The 22,246-nt window shown below is 44.5% G+C and overlaps 1 protein-coding gene across 8 annotated transcripts in view; it reads left to right on the plus strand.

Annotated features, from left to right (window-relative positions):
* Positions 1-22,246, plus strand: part of LOC109892715 (ubiquitin carboxyl-terminal hydrolase 25) — a 49,296-nt gene that overhangs the window by 11,897 nt on the left and 15,153 nt on the right. For 7 of the 8 annotated variants that reach the window (XM_020485451.2, XM_020485455.2, XM_020485448.2 and 4 more), the window contains exons 8-18: positions 1,802-1,878; positions 2,187-2,260; positions 5,087-5,241; positions 13,333-13,460; positions 13,647-13,742; positions 15,000-15,164; positions 15,340-15,569; positions 15,661-15,731; positions 15,936-16,164; positions 16,938-17,168; positions 17,386-17,528. In XM_020485451.2, the coding sequence (XP_020341040.1) occupies positions 1,802-1,878; positions 2,187-2,260; positions 5,087-5,241; positions 13,333-13,460; positions 13,647-13,742; positions 15,000-15,164; positions 15,340-15,569; positions 15,661-15,731; positions 15,936-16,164; positions 16,938-17,168; positions 17,386-17,528 (1,599 nt within the window). The remainder of the gene's footprint in view (positions 1-1,801; positions 1,879-2,186; positions 2,261-5,086; positions 5,242-13,332; positions 13,461-13,646; positions 13,743-14,999; positions 15,165-15,339; positions 15,570-15,660; positions 15,732-15,935; positions 16,165-16,937; positions 17,169-17,385; positions 17,529-22,246) is intronic. The other variant, XM_020485449.2, reaches the window with a different exon arrangement.

Raw genomic sequence — 22,246 nt, forward strand, 5'->3', positions numbered from 1 at the left:
CACTTTGTGCACGGGGGCATTGTCATGCTGAAACAGGAAGGAGCCTTCCCCAAACTGCTGCCACAAATCTGGAAACACATTATTGTCTAGAATTCCATTGTATACTGTAGCATTAAGATTTCCCTTCACTTGAACTAAGGGGCCTATCCTGAAACCATGAAAATTTCAAAAACAGATCATTATTCCTCCATCAAAATTTACAGTTGGCACTATGCATTGGTGCAGGTTCTCCTGACATCCACCAAACCCAGATTCGTCCATCACACTGCCCTGTGGTGAAGCGTGATTGATCACTCCAGAGAACGTGCTTCCACTGCTCCAGAGTCCAATAGTGGCAAGCTTTACACCACTTTAGCCAACGCTTGGCATTGCACATAGTTATCTTAGGCAGCTGCTCGGTCATGGAAACCCATTTCATGAAGCTACTGACGAACAGTTCTTGTGCTGAAGTTGCTTCCAGAGGCAGTTTGGAACTCGTTAGTGAGTGTGGTTGCAACACACTTCAGCAGTCCTGTTCTGTGAGCTTGTGTGGTCTACCACTTCGCGACTGAGACGTTGTTGCTCCTAGATGTTTCCACTTCACAATAACAGCACTTACAGTTGACCGGGGCAGCTCTAGCAGGGCAGACATCTGACCAACTAAATTGTTGTGAAGGTGGCATTCTATGACCGTGCCGTGTTGAATGTCACTGAGCTCTTCAGAAAGGCCATTCTACTGCCATTTGGTGGGTGGGTGCTAGGTCAGCTTGAGTATTGCCGATTGTGGCTTCTATCAACTGCCAATGCTTGTCTTTGGAGATTGCATGGCTGTGTGCTTGATTTTATACACCTGTCGGCAAAGGGTGTGGCTGAAATAGCCAAATCCACTCATTTGAAGGGGTGTCCACTTACTTTGTGTATATAGTGTATATCAGATATGTATGTCTTTTTTAAGTGACCAAGATACCATTGTTTTGTCAGTTGGTAAATGCATGATTAGAATTCTCTCCTACCTTCCCATTGTCCCTTGTCTCTTTGGCAGAGGACTGACCCCTCCCTTAACTATTTGGCTGAGTCAGCAAGGGTAACAAGGCCCAGTGGAAGTTGGAACACCAGGCCCTCCCCTGTCCCCCTGACACCATCAACCACGCTTGTCTATAATGTTAATCCCTAGACCACGATTAGCTCCTTTATGCTAATATGCTGTAATGTAATAGTAATATGACACAGTCCCAAAACTGTTCAGTATCTGCCCCCCAAAACCTGGTAACGATGAGCTAATGTTTCTGTTAAGGTCCTGTGAGGTCGGCCATCTGACCACTGTACTCATCAGTAATGTCTGCAGTACGCTCTGCTCTTGCCCCTTCGTGTGTCTGGGGTTAGAGAAGCGTTGACCCCAATCAGAGGGCGCAATGGACGTCTGTAAAGGATCCTCTGGGCTGTTGGTTGCTTTTGAAGCCTAACGATTAGATTTGACCCAACTGGTAAATTTGACCAACTGGTAAATTTAGCAATTTACGAGTCCCTCAGTATAATCCCACTTACCTCCTTTCCATGTTTTAAACCTTGGCTAAATTCTCCAGGTCTAGGAGTTCTAGGCCTATTATATTCTACAGTGATTTTAAGTGATTGGACCTGTGCTGCTGGGCATAGTTGGAGCCTGTGTAAACTCTTCACTCCTCACAGTTGCCCTTAAAGCATTGTTCTAATTGTCTGGTCTCTATGTTGTGCCCTGAAAGCAGCTTTCTAATTGGTTTGTCTTTGTGTGCTGCTTGTAAGTAGTGTTGTAATTGGTCTGTTTCTCTCTGTGTTCCCGGAACAGCAGGATGTCAGTGAGTTTACACATAAGCTGTTGGACTGGTTGGAGGATGCCTTCCAGATGAAGGCAGAGGAGGACAGGTATGGAAAAACATCTCGCTAATGTCTCACACATGATTTGTCAAAAAAGCACATGAAACACACACACACGCTGTGATTCATTCTCCTAGGGGACAATGGGACACATGCCCTCTCTGTGTTTTCATACAGTATGTACCGTAGTGACTTTAGTAACCATTTTATGAAGGTACCTGTGCAAAAGGGGCTAGGATCATTATTCATATAGCTTAGAGGCCTAAACATCCTCTTCCACGTGGGTGTGTGTGCATGCGCGCACTGTGACACCCCAATGAGTGTGTGTTTTGACTCTGACCTCTTTCCGTTCCCAGAGAGGGTGAGAAACCAAAGAACCCGATGGTTGAGCTGTTCTATGGCCGCTTCCAGGCTGTGGGGGTTCTGGAAGGTAAGAGAGGGAAGCAAACATGTTAGAACACCCCTGGTGTAGGAGGATAGATGACTGGAGAGGGATTGAGAGATGAGGCTCAGCCGTCTGTAGCAGCAATGAGAGAGAGAGAGTCCTTGCCCCCGGTAATGAAAGGTGACCTTGTTTTAAAGATGCACTCTCAAACGTTTGTATAATTTCAGACAGTAGTTTTGAAAGTGGTGCTCACGAGCCAAAGGTGGTCCCCATCAAATTGTGTACTAGGTCATCGATTTCGTATGATATGTTTGTCCCAGAAATCGGTCTTCTCACAAATGTCTGTAGCGTCCGAACAGTTTGACCTACAAACTATTATGACCACTCTCATGAACACGATGCTGTTCTCACACAAGTGTCACAAGAATCGTCTGAAGGTGACCGGTACAGGTTTAAAAAATGTATGGAAGTATGAAGGTAGTTTTGTGCCTACCCCAAAAAAGGGGTTAAATATCTCCTTGATATAGGACAGACACTTCAAAACCTTGATTCTTATCATTTATTTTTTTGACTGTCCTTTTTGCCATTTAGGAATGTTATATATATTTTTTGTATACGTAAAGGGCTCCTAAAATTCCAAATCAAATAGCTAAATGATCCATCTTAACACAATGCCATATGTCAGCTTCGACTAAAGAAATATGTTACGAATTTGTTGTGCTTAAGATCCTGGTGGTCATCTTTAATGAGATGTGGCACATGTGAAAGTACCGGGGCTGCAGTGCATTGATCCTGGAGGACCTTGACGTCTGATTGACATTGTGCTAATTATGCATGACAATACTGGCTCAGAACCGCCAGACACAAAGCTGGACCAGCAAGGCAGCTTCTGCTGTTCTTATGACCTTAATGTCTCATTAGCATGTCCGCTAGCTTTCCCTCTCCACTCCCTGGGTTCTGTTTTTTTTCTGGTCAGTCAGCACTCAGGTGCTGTAGTCAGCGCAGTGGGTCAGCTGAGGGTCTGTGCTGTATGCAGTCAGTTAGTGGATGTGATGGCAACATCTGGGTTCAAATGTTATTTGTTTGGTTGAGCTTGCCTGGCGCAATGGACCAATGGAAAAGGTATAAACCCTGCCCATCTGGCATCCCAGGCAGGCTCAATCAAATGCTTTAAGTATTTGAAACTAAACAAATCCTATTTGAAACCAGGCCTGGCTGATAAATTAGTGTGAAATGGGTCTCTCCTCTCTCACACGCCTGGGCCACTTTCTCCCTAGCCTCCCCATATGGCACGTGCTCGCAAGCTAGGGCTAGGCCATGGAGGAATAGTACTGCATAATCGGGTTCAACTGACTACCAAATCCCAGTGCTTCTTTAATTAGTTGTTGGGTATGGCCACAACTTTTATTGTGAGGTACATACAGTGAGGGGGGAAAGTATTTGATCCCCTGCTGATTTTGTACGTTTGCCCACTGACAAAGAAATTACCCGTCTATAATTTGAATGGTAGGTTTATTTGAACAGTGAGAGACAGAACAACAACAACAAAAATCCAGAAAAAACGCATGTCAAAAATGTTATAAATTGATTTTCATTTTAATGAGGGAAATAAGTATTTGATCCCTCTGCAAAACATGACTTTGTACTTGGTGGCAAAACCCTTGTTGGCAATCAGAGGTCAGATGTTTCTTGTAGTTGGCACCAGGTTTGCACACATCTCAGGAGGGATTTGGTCCCACTCCTCTTTGCAGATCTTCTCCAAATCATTAAGGTTTCGAGGCTGACATTTGGCAACTCGAACCTTCAGCTCCCTCCACAGATTTTCTATGGGATTAAGGTCTGGAGACTGGCTAGACCACTCCAAGATATTAATGTGCATCTTCTTGAGCCACTCCTTTGTTGCCTTGGCTGTGTGTTTTGGGTCATTGTCATGCTGGAATACCCATCCACAACCCATTTTCAATGCTCTGGCTGAGGGAAGGAGGTTCTCACCCAAGATTTGACGGTACATGGCCCCGTCCATCGTCCCTTTGATGCAGTGAAGTTGTCCTGTCCCCTTAGCAGAAAAACACCCCCAAAGCATAATGTTTCCACCTCCATGTTTGACGGTGGGGATCTTGTTCTTGGGGTCATAGGCAGCATTCCTCCTCCTCCAAACACGGCGAGTTGAGTTGATGCCAAAGAGCTCCATTTTGGTCTCATCTGACCACAAAACTTTCACCCAGTTCTCCTCTGAATCATTCAGATGTTCATTGGCAAACTTCAGACGGGCATGTAAATGTGTTTTCTTGAGCAGGGGGACCTTGCGGGTTCTGCAGGATTTCAGTCCTTCACGGCGTAGTGTGTTACCAATTGTTTTCTTGGTGACTATAGTCCCAGATGCCTTGAGATCATTGACAAGATCCTCCTGTGTAGTTCTGGGCTGATTCCTCACCATTCTCATGATCATTGCAACTCCACGAGGTGAGTTTGGAATCTGATTGATTGATTGGCTTCTGTGTAAGGTGTCTTTTTTATGCAGGTAACAAACTGAGATTAGGAGCACTCCCTTTAAGAGTGTGCCCCTAATCTCAGCTCGTTACCTGTACAAAAGACACCTGGGAGCCAGAAATCTTTCTGATTGAGAGGGGGTCAAATACTTATTTCCCTCATTAAAATGCAAATAAATGTAAAAAAAATTGACATGCGTTTATCTCGATTTTTTTCTTCTTCTTCTGTCTCTCACTGTTCAAATAAACCTACCATTAAAATTATAGACTGATAATTTCTTTGTCAGTGGGCAAATGTACAAAATCAGCAGGGGATCAAATACCTTTTTCCCCCACTGTAAATGTAGTTTACATTTCTGTGCTCCTGTTCCCTTCCTCACAGGAAAGAAGTTTGAGAACACAGAGATGTTCGGGCAGTACCCTCTGCAGGTGAATGGCTTTAAGGACCTGCACGAGTGTTTAGAGGCAGCCATGATCGAGGGGGAGATCGAGTCCCTACACTCATCTGCAGAGAACTCTGCCAAGTCTGGACAGGAGGTCAGTGCTGCTGCTCTCTGAGACACACCAACAATAAATGACAGTGGAGTTTGGCATTTTAACTGTAATAGATGTGTAAAAGGGAAAATGAAACTCAAAAACGTCTTCCAAATCTATGGTTATTCACACAAAATGTACAGGCAAAAAGGAAGTACCACTATGCTACTGTTCAACTACCAAATGTTATCAGTAGCCCACTAAACTGTGATTGCTGATCCTGAACACTGGGGCCCCTCAGGGGTGTGTACTTAGTCCTCTCCTGTACTCCCTGTTCACCCACGACAGCGTGGCCAAACATGACTTAAACACCATTATTAAGTTTGCTGATGACACAACAGTGGTAGGCCTGATCATCGACAATGATGAGACAGCCGAACAGGCCCCAATTAACATCGACGGGGCTTTAGTGGAGTGGGTCGAGATTTTCAAGTTCATTGGTGTCCAAATCACCAACAAACTATCATGTTCCAAACACACCAAGCGGTACCGGAGCGCCAAGTCTAGGACCAAAAGGCTCCTTAACAGCTTTTACCCCCAAGCCATAAGACTGCCGAACAATTTAATCAAATGCCCACCAGACTATTTACATTGACCCCCCCTTTGTTTTGTACACTGCTGCTACTTGCTGTTTATTATCTATGCAAAGTCACTTCATCCCCACCTACATGCCCCCTGTATATAGCCTCGTTGTTGTTATTGTGTTACTTTATATTATTACTTTTTATTTTAGTCTACTTGGTAAATATTTTCTTAACTATTCTTGAACTGCGCTGTTGCTTAAGGGCTTGTAAGTAAGCATTTCACAGTAAAGTCACACTTGTTGTATTCAGCGCATGTGACAGTTTTATTTACAGTTGGAATCAGAAGTTTACATAGACTTAGGTTGGAGTCATTAAAACTTGTTTTTCAACCACTCCACAAATTTCTTGTTAACAATCTATAGTTTTGGCAAGTCGGTTAGGACATCTACTTTGTGTATTACACAAGTAATTTTTCCCACAATTGTTTACATTATTTTACTTATAATTCACAGTATCACAATTCTAGTGGGTCAGAAGTTTACATTACACTATGTTGACTGTGCCTTTAACCAGCTTTGAAAATTCCAGAAATGTATGTAATGGCTTTAGAAGCTTAACATCATTTGAGTCAATTGGAGGTGTACCTGTGGATGTATTTCAAGGCCTACCTTCAAACTCAGTGCCTCTGCTTTACATCATGGGAAAATCTAAATAAATCTGCCAAGACCTCAGAAAAACAATTGTAGACCTCCACAAGTCTGGTTCATCCTTGGTAGCAATTTCCAAACGCCTGAAGGTACCACGTTCATCTGTACAAACAATAGTATGCAAGTATAAACACCTTGGGACCATGAGTCCTATATCGATATAACCTGAAAGGCCACTCAGCAAGGAAGAAGCCACTGCTCAAAAATCGCCATAAAAAAGCCAGACTACGGTTTGCAATTGCACATGGGGACAAAGATCGTACTTTTTGGAGAAATGTCCTCTGGTCTGATGAAACAAAAACATAACTGTTTGGCCATAATGACCATCGTTATGTTCGGAGGAAAAAGGGGGAGGCTTGCAAGCCGAAGAACACCGCAACCATCCCAACCGTGAAGCATGGAGGTGGCAGCATCATGTTTTGGGTGCTTTGCTGCAGGAAGGACTGGTGCACTTCACAAAATACATGGCATCACGAGGTAAGAAATTTATGTTGATATATTGAAGCAACATCTCAAGACATCAGTCAGTCATCAGTTAAACCTTGGTCGCAAATGGGTCTTCCAAATGGACAGTGACCCAAAGCATACTTCCAAAGTTGTGGCAAAATAGCTTAAGGACAACAAAGTCAAGGTATTGGAGTGGTCATCACAAAGCCCTGAGCTCAATCCCATAGAAAATGTGTGGGCAGAACTGAAAACGTATGTGCGAGCAAGGAGGCCGACAAACCTGGCTCAGTTACACCAGCTCTGTCAGGAGGAATGGGCCAAAATTCTTTTTTTTGTGGGAAGCTTGTGGAAAGCTACCCTTAAATGTTTGACCCAAGTTAAACAATTTAAAGGCAATGCTACCAAATACTAATTGAGTGGGAACTTCTGTCCCACTGGGAATGTGATAAAATAAATCAAATCTGAATTAAATCATTCTCTCTCCTATTATTCTGACATTTCACATTCATTTCACATTCTTAAAATAACGTGGTGATCCTAAATAATTGTGAAAAACTGAGTTGAAATGTATTTGGCTAAGGTGTATGTAAACTTCCGACTTCAACGTTGACTAGCTTTCTTTTGGATGGTGGACCATTGTTGATACACGAGTGTGAAAAACCCAGCAGTGTTGCAGTTCTTGACACACTCAAATCGGTGCGCCTGGCACCTACTACCATACCAGGTTCAAATAGCTAGGTAGCCCCCCTGTCAGGTAGCTAGCTACAGTTACCCATAGCTGGCTAGCTAGCTTTATAGTTTAGTAATATTTATTCCAATACATTTCAGAATTGCAAAAAATGCTTATGAATCTAGCAATGTTTTATAGACTCCTCACTACGAGACTAAGCCAATTTGCCAAATAAATAATATATAAACTCAGCAAAAAAAGAAACATCTCACTATCAACTGCGTTTTGTTTTCAGCAAACTTAACGTGTAAATATTTGTATGAACATAAGATTCAACAACTGAGACATAAACTGAACAAGTTCCACAGACGTGACTAACAGAAATGTAATAATGTGTCCCTGAACGAAGGGGGGGGGGGGTCAAAATCAAAAGTAACAGTCAGGTCAGTATCTGTAGTAGCATTAAGTACTGCAGTGCATTTCCTCCTCATGGACTGCTCACCAGGTTTGCCAATTCTTGCTGTGAGATGTTCCACCAAGGCACCTGCAATTTCCAGGACATGTCTGGGGGGAATGGCCCTAGCCCTCTGATCCAACAGGTCCCAGATGTGCTCAATGGGACTGAGATCCGGGCTCTTTGCTGGCCCTGGCAGAACACTGACATTCCTGTCTTGCAGGAAATCACGCACAGAATGAGCAGTATGGCTAGTGGCATTGTCATGCTGGAGGGTCATGTCAGGATGAGCCTGCAGGAAGGGTACCACATGAGGGAGGAGGATGTCTTCCCTGTAACGAGATTGCCTGCAATGACAACAAGCTCAGTCCGATGATGCTGTGACACACCGCCCCAGACCATGACGGACCCTCCACCTCCAAATCGATCCCGCTCCAGAGTACAGGCCTCGGTGTAACGCTCATTCCTTCGACGATAAACACAAATCCGACCATCACCCCTGGTGAGACAAAACGGTGACTCGTCAGTAAAGAGCACTATTTGCCACTCCTGTCTGGTCCAGCGACTGGTTTGTGCCCATAGGCGGCGACGTTGCCGGTGATGTCTGGTGAGGACCTGCCTTACAACAGGCCTACAAGCCCTCAGTCCAGCCTATCGAAGACAGTCTGAGCACTGATGGAGGGATTGTGTGTTCCTGGTGTAACTCGGCAGCTATTGTTGCCATACTGTATCTGTCCCCGCAGGTGTGATGTTCGGATGTACCGATCCTGTGCAGGTGTTGTTACACGTGGTCTGCCACTGCGAGGACGGTCAGCTGTCCGTCCTGTCTCCCTGTAGCACTGTCTTGGGTGTCTCGCAGTTCGGACATTGCAAGTTATTGCTCTGGCCACATGTGCAGTCCTCATGCCTCCTTGCAGCATGCCTAAGGCACATTCACGCAGATGAGCAGGGACCCTGGGCATCTTTCTTTTGGTGTTTTTCAGAGTCTGTAGAAAGGCCTCTAGTGTCCAAAGTTTTCATAACTGTGACCTTAACTGCCTACCGTCTGTAAGCTGTTAGTCTTAACGACTGTTCCACAGGTGCATGCTCATTAATTGTTTTATGGTTCATTGAACAAATATGGGAAACCGTCTTTAAACCCTTTACCATAAAGATCTGTGAAGTAAAAATCCATCTTTGAAAGACAGGGTCCTGAAAAGGACGTTTCTTTTTTTGCTGAGTTTATATACGGACGGACGCTCAAATTTGTTGGTACCCCTCCACAAAAAACAAAGTGTACAATTTTCTCTTAAATTGTTTATTCCAGATTTAATAGAAATCAGACTAAGATGTTTTTTTAAATTCAATATAATGCTATAAATAAAGAAACAAATGAATGGCATTTACAAAAATGAAGGGACCCTTAACCTAATATTTTGTTGCACCACATTTAGAGGCAATCACCTCAATCAAACATTTTCTGTTGTTCTGCACCTGTTAACAGAGTTTGGCCCACTCTTCCTGAGAAAACTGCCCCAGCTGTCTCATGTTTGATGGGTGCCTTCTCCAGACTGCAAGTTTCAGCTCTTTCCATAGATGTTCGATAGGATTCAGATCAGGACTCATAGAAGGCCACTTCAGAATAGTCCAATGTTTTGTTTTCATCCATTCTTGGGTGCGTTTTAGCTGTGTTTTGTGTCATTATCCTGTTGGAGGACCCATGACCTGCTACTGAGCCAGAGCTTTCTGACACTGGGCAGTACGTTTTGCTCCAGAATGCCTTGGTAGTCTTGAGATTTCATTGTGCCCTGCAAAGATTCATGGCACCCTGTGCCAGGTGCAGCAAAGTGGCCCCAAAACATAACTGAGCCTCCTCCATGTTTCACTGTGGGTATGGTGTTCTTTTTTGGGAATCTTATTTTTTTTGTCTGTGAACATAGAGCTGATGTGACTTGCCAAAAAGATCCAGTTTTAACTCATCTGTCCAAAGGACATTCTCCCAGAAGGATTGTGGCTTGTCAATATGCATTTTAGCAAATTCCAGTCTGGCTTTTTTATGTTTTTCTTTCAAAAGTGGAGTCCTCCTGGGTCTTCTTCCATGGAGCCCAAAAAAGTGCTCAAAAAGTGACAGATGATGCGATCAGAAACTGACGAACCTTCACCTTGGAGTTCAGCTTGTATCTCATTGGCAGTTATGCTTAGTTCTTTTTCTACCATTTGCACTATCCTTCTGTTCAATCTGGGGTCGATTTTCCTCATGTTACTGCGCCCAGGGAGGTTGGCTAAAGTTCCATGGACCTTAAACTTGTTAATAATATTTGTAACTGTTGTCTCAGGAACATCAAGCTGCTTGGAGATGGTCTTGTAGCCTTTAACTTTACCATGCTTGTCTATTTTCTTTCTGATCTCCTCAGACAAATCTTTCCTTTGCTTTCTCTGGTCCATGTTCAGTGTGGTGTACACAATGATACCAAACAGCTCAGTGACTACTTTACTCTGGTCCATGTTCAGTGTGGTGCACACCATGATACCAAACAGCTCAGTGAATACTTTACTCCGTTTAAATAGGCTGAATGACTGATTACAAGATTGGAGACGTGTGATACTAATTAAAGCAACTAATTAGTTTGAAATATCACTATTCCAATTATTTATTATCTTTTCTAAGGGGTACCAACAAATGTGTCCAGGCCATTTTGGAATATCTTTGTAAAATAAGCAATAATTCATCTCTTTTCACAGCTTCTTTGCTTAATTTTTTGACATACCAAAGGCATGCAAGTATACATGACAAAATATCTTTTAATTCCATCGCTTTTCAGAAGGAATTATTTCAATGAGCTGTAAGTGTACCAACAAGTAATTGTGTGTGTTAGGGATGCATGATATATCGGTGAACATATCGGAATCTGACGATATTAGCTAAAAATGCCAACATCGCTATCGGCCCGATGTCTAGTTTAACGCCGATGTCAAAGCTACCGTGCATACCTATATGATGTAGGTACAGGATGTAAAGACGCCCCGTAAAATGTTGCGAAACCCATTAAAGCCAAGATGATGGAATTCATTGCCCATGACAATCAATCGTTCTCTGTCCTGGGTGATGTTGTCTTTCGCCGACTGGTCGAGCACCGGTACACACTACCAAGTGTGCTATTTTTCCGATGATGTTGCCCTACCGGAGTTACACAGTAATAGCGTCACTGCCATTAGCTTCATGACATACATACTATGGAACTCCGTTTGGTTATTTTTTGTGTGTCAAAAAAGATACAGTAGCACTGTCAAAGCTGTACAAAAAAGTCTGCAAACACCAGCCACGAACAATGTGTTTACAATAGCGCGTTGGTAAAAAGCATAATTTGTTCGACCCCCAACTTCAGGGGTAGCTAGCTTTAACTTGCTACCTAGCTAGCACCAATACAACCAGCCTGAAAACCATGACCAGTAAAAACTGCAGTCATTTTCATTATTCTAAATAGCTAGCCAGCTACTTAACCCTGTTGCCCAAAGTTAACGTTATAAGCAGCCAGCGTCATCTGGCTAGTGAAGCTCGACCAGCCCGGATTATAAGGATTAGTCACAATAGTGGATTTTGCAGTTTGCCTTCAAAATAAAAGTAGGTAATTGACAGTGATACAAATTAATACAAATAGTAGTACTTTAATTTTGAAGGCTAAGCGTAAAGCCAACTACTGTGGCTAATCCTTATTGTGGCTAGCTTCACATAGATGGGTCCGACCACCATTAATCAAATAAGAACTGTCTTAAAAATTAGGGTTATTTTAGATGACACCTAGCAATATAGTTAGCTAGCTAACTATATTATAACTAATGAAACATTGTCGTTTTGCTATGTTTTTGGTGAAGAACTAGTTTGCATCCATGAGCTACCTAGCTTTTTTTTTATATGACCAGCACTGTAGGTGCGCTAAACAACTCTACCAGCATCATAGCATACGTATCGATGAATCGTTGTGACATATGAAATACGAGTGATTGTGTAATCAATGTGTAATAACTACGTAAAAAATGTATCAACGCATTAAATTATTATTTGAAGTACAGTTATATTCAGGTCCTGATTGGTCAACAAGCTTATTTGACACGTCAAATAGTGTTGTTTGACGTGCATCTTTTTTTGACACGCAAAGACCCAAATGGCGTTCCATAGAAATCCGACTGAACAAATGAACAACGAAACAGCACAGCAAATAAGTGAAAGAAATAGGTTTTGATTATGTTTTACTGGTAATGGGGACATATGTAAATGTCAGCAAAATAACTTTTGTGTGTGTGTAACCTTTTTATTTAACTAGGCAAGTCAGTTAAGAACAAATTCTTATTTACAATGACGACCCGGACGACGCTGGGCCAATTGTACGCTGCCCTATGAGACTCCCAATCATGTCTGTATGTGATACAGCCTGGATTCGAACCAGGGACTCTAGTGACTCCTCTTGCACTGAGATGCAGTGCCTTAGACTGCTGTGTGTGTGTGTTAATGCTTAAAAGGCCACTAAAATCTTTAATATCGGGTATCGTTTTTTTGGCAAGGAAAATATCAGATATCGCTCTCGGCCAAAAATGACATTTCAGTGCATCACTAGTGTATGTGTTTTAGCAAGCTAGCTTCATACTTTTTTATGACATGCCGAAACTTCACGGCCACCAGAGTTTGACATGTGACTACAGTTTGCATTGAATTGTGAGTCATATCAACCTTGCAAGTGAAAAGTTGTTCACTTGCTTCCTCGAGCTAAATTGATGGCCGAGGGGGCAAAGTTAGTGAATTGAACCTCCCCTTAAGATGGCAGTCAAACTGTATCTGGTTTCGATGGGGATTCCCCCAAGGGAAAGTGGATAGCGTAAGGGCTGAGGGGGTAAAAATGTGTTTGGACCGCAGCCCGTTTTCTCAATTGTCTCGAGGCTTAAAAATCTTTTAAGCCGTCTCCTCCCCTTCATCTACAATGATTGAAGTGGACTTAACAGGTGTAAGGGATCATAGCTTTCACCTGGTCAGTCTGTCATGGAAAGAGCAAGTGTTCCTAATGTTTTGTACACTCAGTGTATATACCATTATTTATGTCTGCTTGGACATAAATAATAGACTGGAGACACAACAATATTAGTGGGACAGGCGAGTCATGTAGGAATGATTTCTAAACACGCTACTCAAGACTACTCATTAAGAAGGGTCCAATTAAAACATTGTAAAATGTGGTGTTTATGGAAAACCAATGACTTATATGACCTATTTTAGAAAACGGGAACTCAATTATAATGACATATTTGGTATTTCCCCATCAGCACTGGTTTACCGAACTTCCTCCTGTCTTGACCTTTGAACTGTCGAGATTTGAGTTCAACCAAGCCCTGGGTCGACCTGAGAAGATCCACAACAAGCTGGAGTTCCCCTCCATGCTGTACATGGACAGGTAAGGAAAATGTTATTCAACTTGCATATAAAAAAAAAGTTGTGTGTTTAGGGCCTTTTTCTCTGACCCAGATTAAGCATATTCCTGGCCTCAAAAACACATTCAATGGAGATTCTCTATTGTGAAGGTATTTCAGTTCAGGAGAGGAATTTATGAACTTGTATGATTTCTGTTGTATTTCGTCAGGTATATGGACAGGAACCGAGAGATCACCAGGATTAAACGAGAGGAGATCAGGAGACTGAAAGAGCAACTGACTTTACTTCAACAGCGTCTGGAGAGGTACAGTAAACTGAGCTAGGCTGTCACACACACACACACACACATGGGGGGGGGGGGGGGGGGTAAACCATAAAGAATTTTATAACTATTTATTGACGGACCGGTTTGGCTTTTCACTTTACCTTCTACAAGGGTATTTTAATGTTTGATTTCTTACATTAAAATAATTCCTTAATGACAAAAATGGCGCTCAACCATTTTTATAGTGCTAGCTAACTTTCTAACAACAAGTCAACAACTTCAGGAGGGCAAGCTTGCCAAATAGATCCCTAGAAATCGTCCAACTACCTCTAGGGACAAAAGTAAGAACTGCAATTGATGCCAAAAATATAGAGGATAATAATTATTCTCCATAAATGTAATGTTTTTTTTTATGAAATGGAGGCATACTAAGATGAAATAAAACGTGACACTGTGTATGGTTACATGCACACACTAATGCAATTATTGTGGATAGTCAGATTTAATATAATAGTTTGTTTAAAATGTTAATATGATTTTGGGCCTCCCGAGTGCCACAGTGGTCTAAGATGTCACTACAGACCCGGTTCAATCCCGGGCTGTATCACAACCGGCCGTGATCGGGAGTCCCATAGGGTGGCGTACAATTGGCCCAGTGTCCTACTGCCATAATCCGTTTTAATATCGAATTATTAGTGTGCATTATGCAGGACATTAAGACGTTTTTATAAAAATTATTGAATGGAACAAATAACTGTAAATGGTAACCATTGGTTAAGTACCAGATTTTGATTCCTATGTAATGTTCTATAAATAAGACGGTCAGTTTTGTCCTCCTATTATTTTTTGTGAAAGTTTGGTTGAGCAGTATGGAGAAAGCCTATTAAAACCACTACCCATACAGAATATTTAGAAATGTTATTCAGAGACATTATATACCATCAAAAATATGAGATTTTTATCATATCGCCCAGCCCTAACACGTATAGACCTACACACACACCTCTGTTTACTTTCTTACATTGATAAACTATCAAAATGACTGGTCATTCCCTAGCAACAGTCATAGCAACAATACAATACCCACTCCTGGAGACAAAACAGAACAGTGTAATCATTAACAGCTGATTTTATTTCTGGCATTGTTGGTATGTACAACATGTCCCCAGCAGTCACATTCTGTTCAGAATTTCATACTTTAGTAATGCATTTAACATTTTATAATGCTGGTATGGGGTTTATAGAGGCTCTTTCATCCTCTCTCTTCCCCTCTCTCTCTCTCTCTCTCTCTCTCAGGTATCTGAGCTATGGCTCTGGTCCCAAGAGGTTTCCTCTGGCAGATGTCCTGCAGTACGCCATGGAGTTTGCCTCCAGTAAGCCAGTCTGCACCTCTCCCTTGGAGGACATCGACACGTCAGCACCACCCGGTGGCACAACGGGGCAGCTGATGCCTGCTCTAAGGCAAGTCATGCAACACCATGCAGCTACAACCTCCTTGTGTCAGGATTTAAGTGTACATGTTTCTGATACCTTTTTTCCCCCAGTAATTCTGTCTGATTGAACTGTTAAATAAGTGGGATTCAGAAGTACAGAGTTGTGATTTTAACTTCACACTCGTCTGCACCTGACATTACAGCACAGCCGAACAGGGTCCCTCCTGCACCCTTCCAGAGGGTTTGTCCCCCACACCCACCCAAGCTCCCTCCACCCAGCAGAGGGTGCCCATCCACAAGCCCTTCACCCAGTCCCGACTGCCCCCTGACCTGCCCATGCACCCAGCCCCACGCCACATCACTGAGGAGGAGCTCCGGGTGCTGGAGGGCTGCCTGCACCGCTGGAGGAGTGAGGTGGAGAACGACACCCATGGTACGAGGTCTTGTTTACCTCCATCTGTCTCATATGCTCTCAAGCACACAAATATCTTAATTCTAATGATGGGTTGATTTTGCTTCTCCAGATCTTCAGGGCAGCATATCCAGAATCCACAGAACCATCGAGCTGATGTATTCTGACAAGTCCATGATGCAGGTAAGAGATGCCCTGCCTAAACCCGACGAACCACCTTCACACAAAAAAAAAACATTTTTCACTGGCTGTAATACTTAAACACCAAATGGAGATGTTATTGTCTTGATTTGAGAGCACTCACATTTAACACACATTGAGTTAACACAAGTCAGGGGATTGCATTGGGTTTCTGGTCACTCCATTTCCCCCCCCCCCGGCTACCAGGTTCCGTTCCGGCTGCATGCAGTGCTGGTGCACGAGGGCCAGGCTAACGCTGGCCATTACTGGGCCTACATCTACGACCCCCACCAGCAGCGCTGGATGAAGTACAACGACATCTCGGTCACCAAATCCTCCTGGGAGGAGCTGGTCAGGGACTCATTCGGAGGCTACCGTAACGCCAGCGCCTACTGCCTCATGTACATCAACGACAAGAAGCCTTTCCTCATAGAAGGTAGCTACCGCTCACTGTAGATAAATATATTTATTTGGCTTTTGCCTTTCTTGTTATGGTATACTGTATTTTCTTTGTTCTTGTGTTAAAAAGCAGTAATTGCAGCTCTAATCACTATCCTTTGAGTATGTAATTAGGACATGGGCAAGCTTGTTGGTTATTCTTAGGGCTGTTTATGCTGTACATGCACATGACTTTCCATTTCTGAGCATGTTTATAATATACTGTTAAAGGAATTTAATTCCTATATGTTCATCAACCAATTAAAACACTCTGCCCATTTCTAAGAAACTTATTTGCATAAAATGGACAGAGACCAGTCTCAAAATCAATCAATAGCACTGATCATAATACAACGTACATTGGTTTATATCACATTTCGTCATAGCGTTTTGAATGCTGCTCCTCCTTCTCTCTGATACAATGGCAATATAGTCCACAAGCCTTCCCACATTGTCTGCCACCTGTTAAACAATCTACTACAAGCCCAAGGTCTCTCCCCTCCCTGGGTAGAGACAGTATGTCCTGTAAGGAACACAGCTCCATTAGTTTCTAACAAGGAACAGACAGTCCTTCTAATTCTGGATGAAAACTACACACATTACATTCAGTATTATGATTCATACATCCATACAGTAACATAGTAGTATTCTGTTTAGTCATAGTTCAGATTTATAAATGTATACATCATTTAGTCAATATTCATAAAAATCCCTTAACATATACACCTGGTGACTGTAGCTGACTGCCTGGTTGTGTTTGTGTCTCTGCAGAGGAGTTTGATAAGGAGACGGGTCAGATGCTGAGTGGTCTTGATAAGCTCCCTTCGGACCTGAAGGCCTACGTGAAGGAGGACAATGGCCTGTTTGACAAGGAGATCGAGGAGTGGGACACCCTGCAGGCACGCAAGGCCCAGCTGGCCCTGGCCGCAGCCACTGCAGCAGCAGAAACATCAACATCCCCTCAACCTATGAGCACAGAGCCCAGTCCACCAGACAGCTGGGGTGAGGACTAGGGTTCTTCTCTACAACAATTAAACACTACTGAGCTGGTCTGGTTACGCCTTGACCAAAGTTTCTGGACGTGTGAAAATAACATTTCCAGGCCAGCACAATAGTGTATCAATTATATTAGGCAGATTGAAAAATGTCATGAGTCTGAGACTTGTGCTTCCACTGCAGTGTTGGTTTATGTGTTTGTGTCTGTGTGTGGTTCCTCCAGGCCCTCAGCAGGACCCAGAGTACATGGAGCAGCCGTCCCCCACAGATGACTCCAAGCACCTGCAGGAGGACACAGAGAGGGCCATCTCCAAGGCTGCAGCCAAGAAGCAGGAGGAGAGGAGCCCTGAGGGACTGCTTACTGCAGTAAGACCAAACATCTCTCACACACACACTGTCACGTAGAGTAGGCCAGAAGGCTATACTGGAAAACCTAACCTCTATCAAAATAAAAAAGATGGCGGAGACGCAAAAGTTATTCTGTGTAAGGGTGTTTATTTACAAAGTGATTCCGGAACAAAAACAACCGTACTGCCATCAAACATATACCTTTTGGGCCAGCTAAAAACAGATCGAGCTGTGGGTGCTACCCCACCCACAGCTCAATCCAAAATGCCTCCCCATGAACAGAAAGAGAAGCTCCTTTTATAGGGCTAGCCCCTCCCCTCAGAACAATTAACCCATTACCTAGTCAAACCTACATTTTCCATTAACTAAACATACTAAAGGATATACATTGCAACACGTTTTTTAAACAATATCACCACAACATTTACAAAATTACATCACTACTGACGGTGTCTTTTTTAATATGCCCATTTATATTAATGAGCCATTTGGGACAGGCACTAGAAAGTCAGCCCAATTCCCTTAGCTCGGGTCCTTATCCAGCATACCCGGAAGCTACAGAGAGAGAGGAACAAAACAAACAACGCGCTCATCCACAACATAGATAAGTATAATACATATTACTTATATTACAAATGAACACTGACAAGTGTGAAATGTATGTACTATAACAGAAGTTAATGTGTGTCGACCAACATTGTTAACTTATCTTATAACGGAGGAGTGATGAATGTGTGCGTGCGTTAAAGAACCAAATGCCGCCCGCGACCAGTGACGGACTTCTATGTCACATTACCTTCCTCCTCTCCTGAAGCGACCAGGTTCGGGAGCCTTGTCATGGTGGACTACCTATCGTTTTCTTTTCCTGCCTTGTGACAGACACAGAACCTAAAGGGCTGGAGCTCTAGATACCACCTGGTATCACGAGAATTTCAGTCCTTCATGGTCTGGATCCAGGTCAGGGCTCTGTGGTCTGTGTGCAGGTCAAATTCCCTCCCAAGAAGATAGTAACGGAGGCTATCTAGGGCCCACTTTATAGACAGGCACTCCTCGATTTGTAGAATACCTGGTTTCCCTGGGCAACAGCTTCCGACTCAGGTACAGCACGGGAAGCTCTTCTCCTGGCTCTCCTTGGGCCAGTACAGCTCCAATTCCCACAGCCGAAATGTCCACCTGCACTAGAAATTTCTTCTGAAAATCAGGGGTCTGGAGAACGGGGAATGAGCACAGTCTCGGTTTTTCAGTTTCATGAAGGCTTCCTCAAACTCCTCAGTCCACTTCACAGGGTTGCTGGCCACCTTTGAAGTGAGGTTGGTCAGAGGGACAGTGATGGTTAAACTGCGGAATGAATTTCCGGTACCACCATTGCCAGTCCTAGGAAGGACTTCACCTGTGCCTTGGTTCTGGGTTGAGGGCTGTTCCTGATGGACTCCACTTTGTCCACCTGAGGCTGAACTTCACCCTTACCCAGCTGGTAACCCAGGTACTTTGTCTCCTGTTTTGCCCACTCACACCTCAGGAGGTTAAGCGGGAGTCCTGCATCATGGATCTTCCCCAGGATTCTGCTAAGATGCTGTATGTGCTCCTCCCAGGAGTGGCTGTAGATCACCACATCGTCAAAGTAAGCAGCACAGTAATCATCAGTCCTGGAGGACCTTGTCCATCAGCCTCTGGAATGTCGCAGGGGCCCCATGAAGGCCAAACAGCATGACCTTGAACTGGAACAGGCCCAATGGTGTCCGGAATGCAGTGTAGGCCTTGGATTGTTCATCTAGGGGCACCTGCCAGTACCCTTTGCAGAGATCCAATGTGGTGATTTAATGAGCTCTACCTATTCTCTCCAGTAAGTCATCAATTACGGGGCATGGGGTAGGCATCAAACTGGGAGATGGCATTCACCTTACGGAAGCCCATGCAGACGCGCAAAGACCCATCCTTCTTTGGGACAATGACAATAGGGCTGCTCCATTCACTTGAAGATGGCTCAACAACATCCATTTCTATCATGGTGTGGACCTCTTCCTTGAGGGCTACCACCAGCCTCTCAGGCACACGGTAAGGATGCTGGCAGACAGGGTTCTGGCCAGGCTTCAAACGAATGACGTGTTCTAGGACTTTGGTTCTTCCTGGTCTCGGACTGAAGAGGGCCGGATACTTGCCAAACAGCTGCTTCAGCTCATGTTGCTTGTTTTCTTCTAGGTGAGCCAGTATGACCTCTGCTCGTCCTTTCCATGCCTCTGTGACCCCATCCGACTCGTCTTCTACTCTGCGGACCAGAAAGGACTTTCCCTTGGAGAGTTCCTCTTTCTCCTCCCAGGCCTTGAGGAGGTTCACATGATAGGCTTGCTTCTTCTTACCCTTGTCTGGGTGCAGCACCTCGTAGGTCACCAGGCCCATCTTCCTCCCGATTAGGTACGGTCCTTGCCATTGTGCAAGGAGCTTGTTGGTAGACGAGGGAAGGAGGAGCAGGACTTTCTGTCCTGGCTCAAACTCTTTGTGGCAAGAGTGCTGGTCTTATCCTGCCTTCTGGGTTTGCTGAAGGTTTGCCCTAGCTTCCTCTCGGTACCACTCCAACCGGTCTTGCATCTGGAGGACGTACTGGACAATCCCCTGTCCTGAGGTAGCTACTGGGGAACCTGCACTGGCCATCCATAGTGGAGTTGGAATGGCAAGAAACCTGTCGATGCCTGAGGCACCTCCCTGTAAGCAGAAAGGGTAACCACTTATCCCAGTCTTTACCAGTGTCAGCCACAAACTTCCTCAGCATGTTCTTGAGCGTTTGGTTGAATCTCTCTACGGGCCCATCCATTTGGGGATGGTAGGGAGTGGTTCTCAAGCCTTTAATGCCCAGCTGTTGGTGGAGTTGAACCATCAGTCGCGAGGTGAAGTTTGTCCCTTGGTCCATCAGGATTTCATCAGGGATTCCTAAATGAGAGAAGAGCTGAACAAGAGCACTGATTAGGCTTCTGGGAACCGGGTGGCATAGTCACAGATCACCAATATATACTTGTAACCTGCGCTACTCTTCAAGGGTCCAACAATGTCCATTGCAATTCTCTTGAATGGAGTAGAGAACTGGCAGTGAACAGAGGAGCCCGGTCAGACCTACAGACAGCACTGTTTTTTTGGCACAAGGCATGATTTGCAGTAGGTTTGTACATCAGTATACATGGAGGGCCAAAAGAAACAGCAGCCTAAGATAAGACCTATGTTACCCTAGATGACCTGCCCATGGAACTGTATGTGCAAGGTTGAGAACAAGTGGTCTACGGGTAGATGGCACCACCAACTTCCTGCTATCTGCCTCTGACCCAAGGTAGAGTATGTGGTTGTCTACCACATACTCTACCTTGTAGCACATGAAGATTGACTGTCCCCAGCTAAGGCTTTGTCAAACAAACATTTCAAGGTTGCGTCAGACTTCTGCAGTGTATCAAAATTTTGCGTAAGATCCCATTGCACCTCTAACCCAGACACATCAGCAACAGGTATAGGGGTTCCCACATACTTCTCGAGACGCCGCTGGCGGCGTGACTTTCTGGGCCCTTTGGTTCCCCCTCGCACAGACTATTACACAAGTCAGACAGAGGTTGTAAACCAGCTTTGGCCTGGGCACGAGTTACAACTGAACATGACACCTGAACACCAGACTGGCAAACTGACTGCTCATATAGCTGACCCCCCCACACTTCACAACAGATCAGAGAGTACAGGCACATCCCTCCCCAAAATCATCTCAAAAGGTAGCTTCTCCATTACCCCAACTTTTGAGGAGGTATTTCTGACTGTGAGCTCAGCTGTGGGCTGCTGTGACTGGTCACCATGAACACATTGGATCAGCATCTGATGACCGTAATCAATATCATTAACAGGTACATTACCTTTTCTGATCAACGACAGGGAACTGCCGATGTCAATCATTGCAGTAAGACATTTACCATTCACTGTTACAGGTACCAAGCCTGACCCTTCCCGAGTCTGTCTATTCTGAACACCATCCCCTTCTCTGGGTACATAACAGTAACCTGAGAGCTTGGGTTTACGTAGCGGACACATTGAAGCTTTGTGCCCCTGCTGCCGGCAGTAAAAACAGGTCAGACCCCTCCCATCAGAGCGAACTGCATGAGCCCTTACCTCCCTCCTCCCAGACACATAACCCCCAGAGTTACCTCCACCATCTCTGGCATCGCTGATGTCCCTTGTGTCTCCGAGACTCCTTGGAGCGGGTGCTGCAGGTCGTGGTGGGCCCCCTTTACGTGCATTAAGGTACTGCAGTGCAATCTTGGCCGCCATAAGCCCGTCCTTGGGCTCGTGCTCTCGGACCCAGGTTCGAATGTCGTGTGGTAGAACTTGTAGAAGTTGCTCGAGGATGATGACCTCACCGATTTTGTCCTGTGTTTTCTCCTTTGTCGAACCCATTGTCGGTAGAGACCCTTAAGGCGGTGGTACGTCTCTGTCGACGATTCACCGGATGGCGTCGATGCAGCTCTGATGCTTTGACGGTAGGTCTCTGGGGAGATGTCGAATTTCACCAGCAGCGCTTCCTTCAAGCCCTTGTAGACATTGGACAGCCCCTCATCCAATGCTGTGTAAGCCTCTAAGGCCTTGCCAGTGAGCAATGGGGCCAGCCTGCAGGCCCACTCTACCTCTGGCCAATGCCACGTCTTGGCCATGCGCTCAAACCTCAGCCGGTAGTTTTCAATGTCCTCCCCCTGCTGGTATGAGGGCATCTTTGG

This window comes from Oncorhynchus kisutch, linkage group LG6 (genome assembly GCF_002021735.2).
Source record: "Oncorhynchus kisutch isolate 150728-3 linkage group LG6, Okis_V2, whole genome shotgun sequence".
In the NCBI taxonomy this organism is placed as follows: domain Eukaryota; kingdom Metazoa; phylum Chordata; class Actinopteri; order Salmoniformes; family Salmonidae; genus Oncorhynchus; species Oncorhynchus kisutch.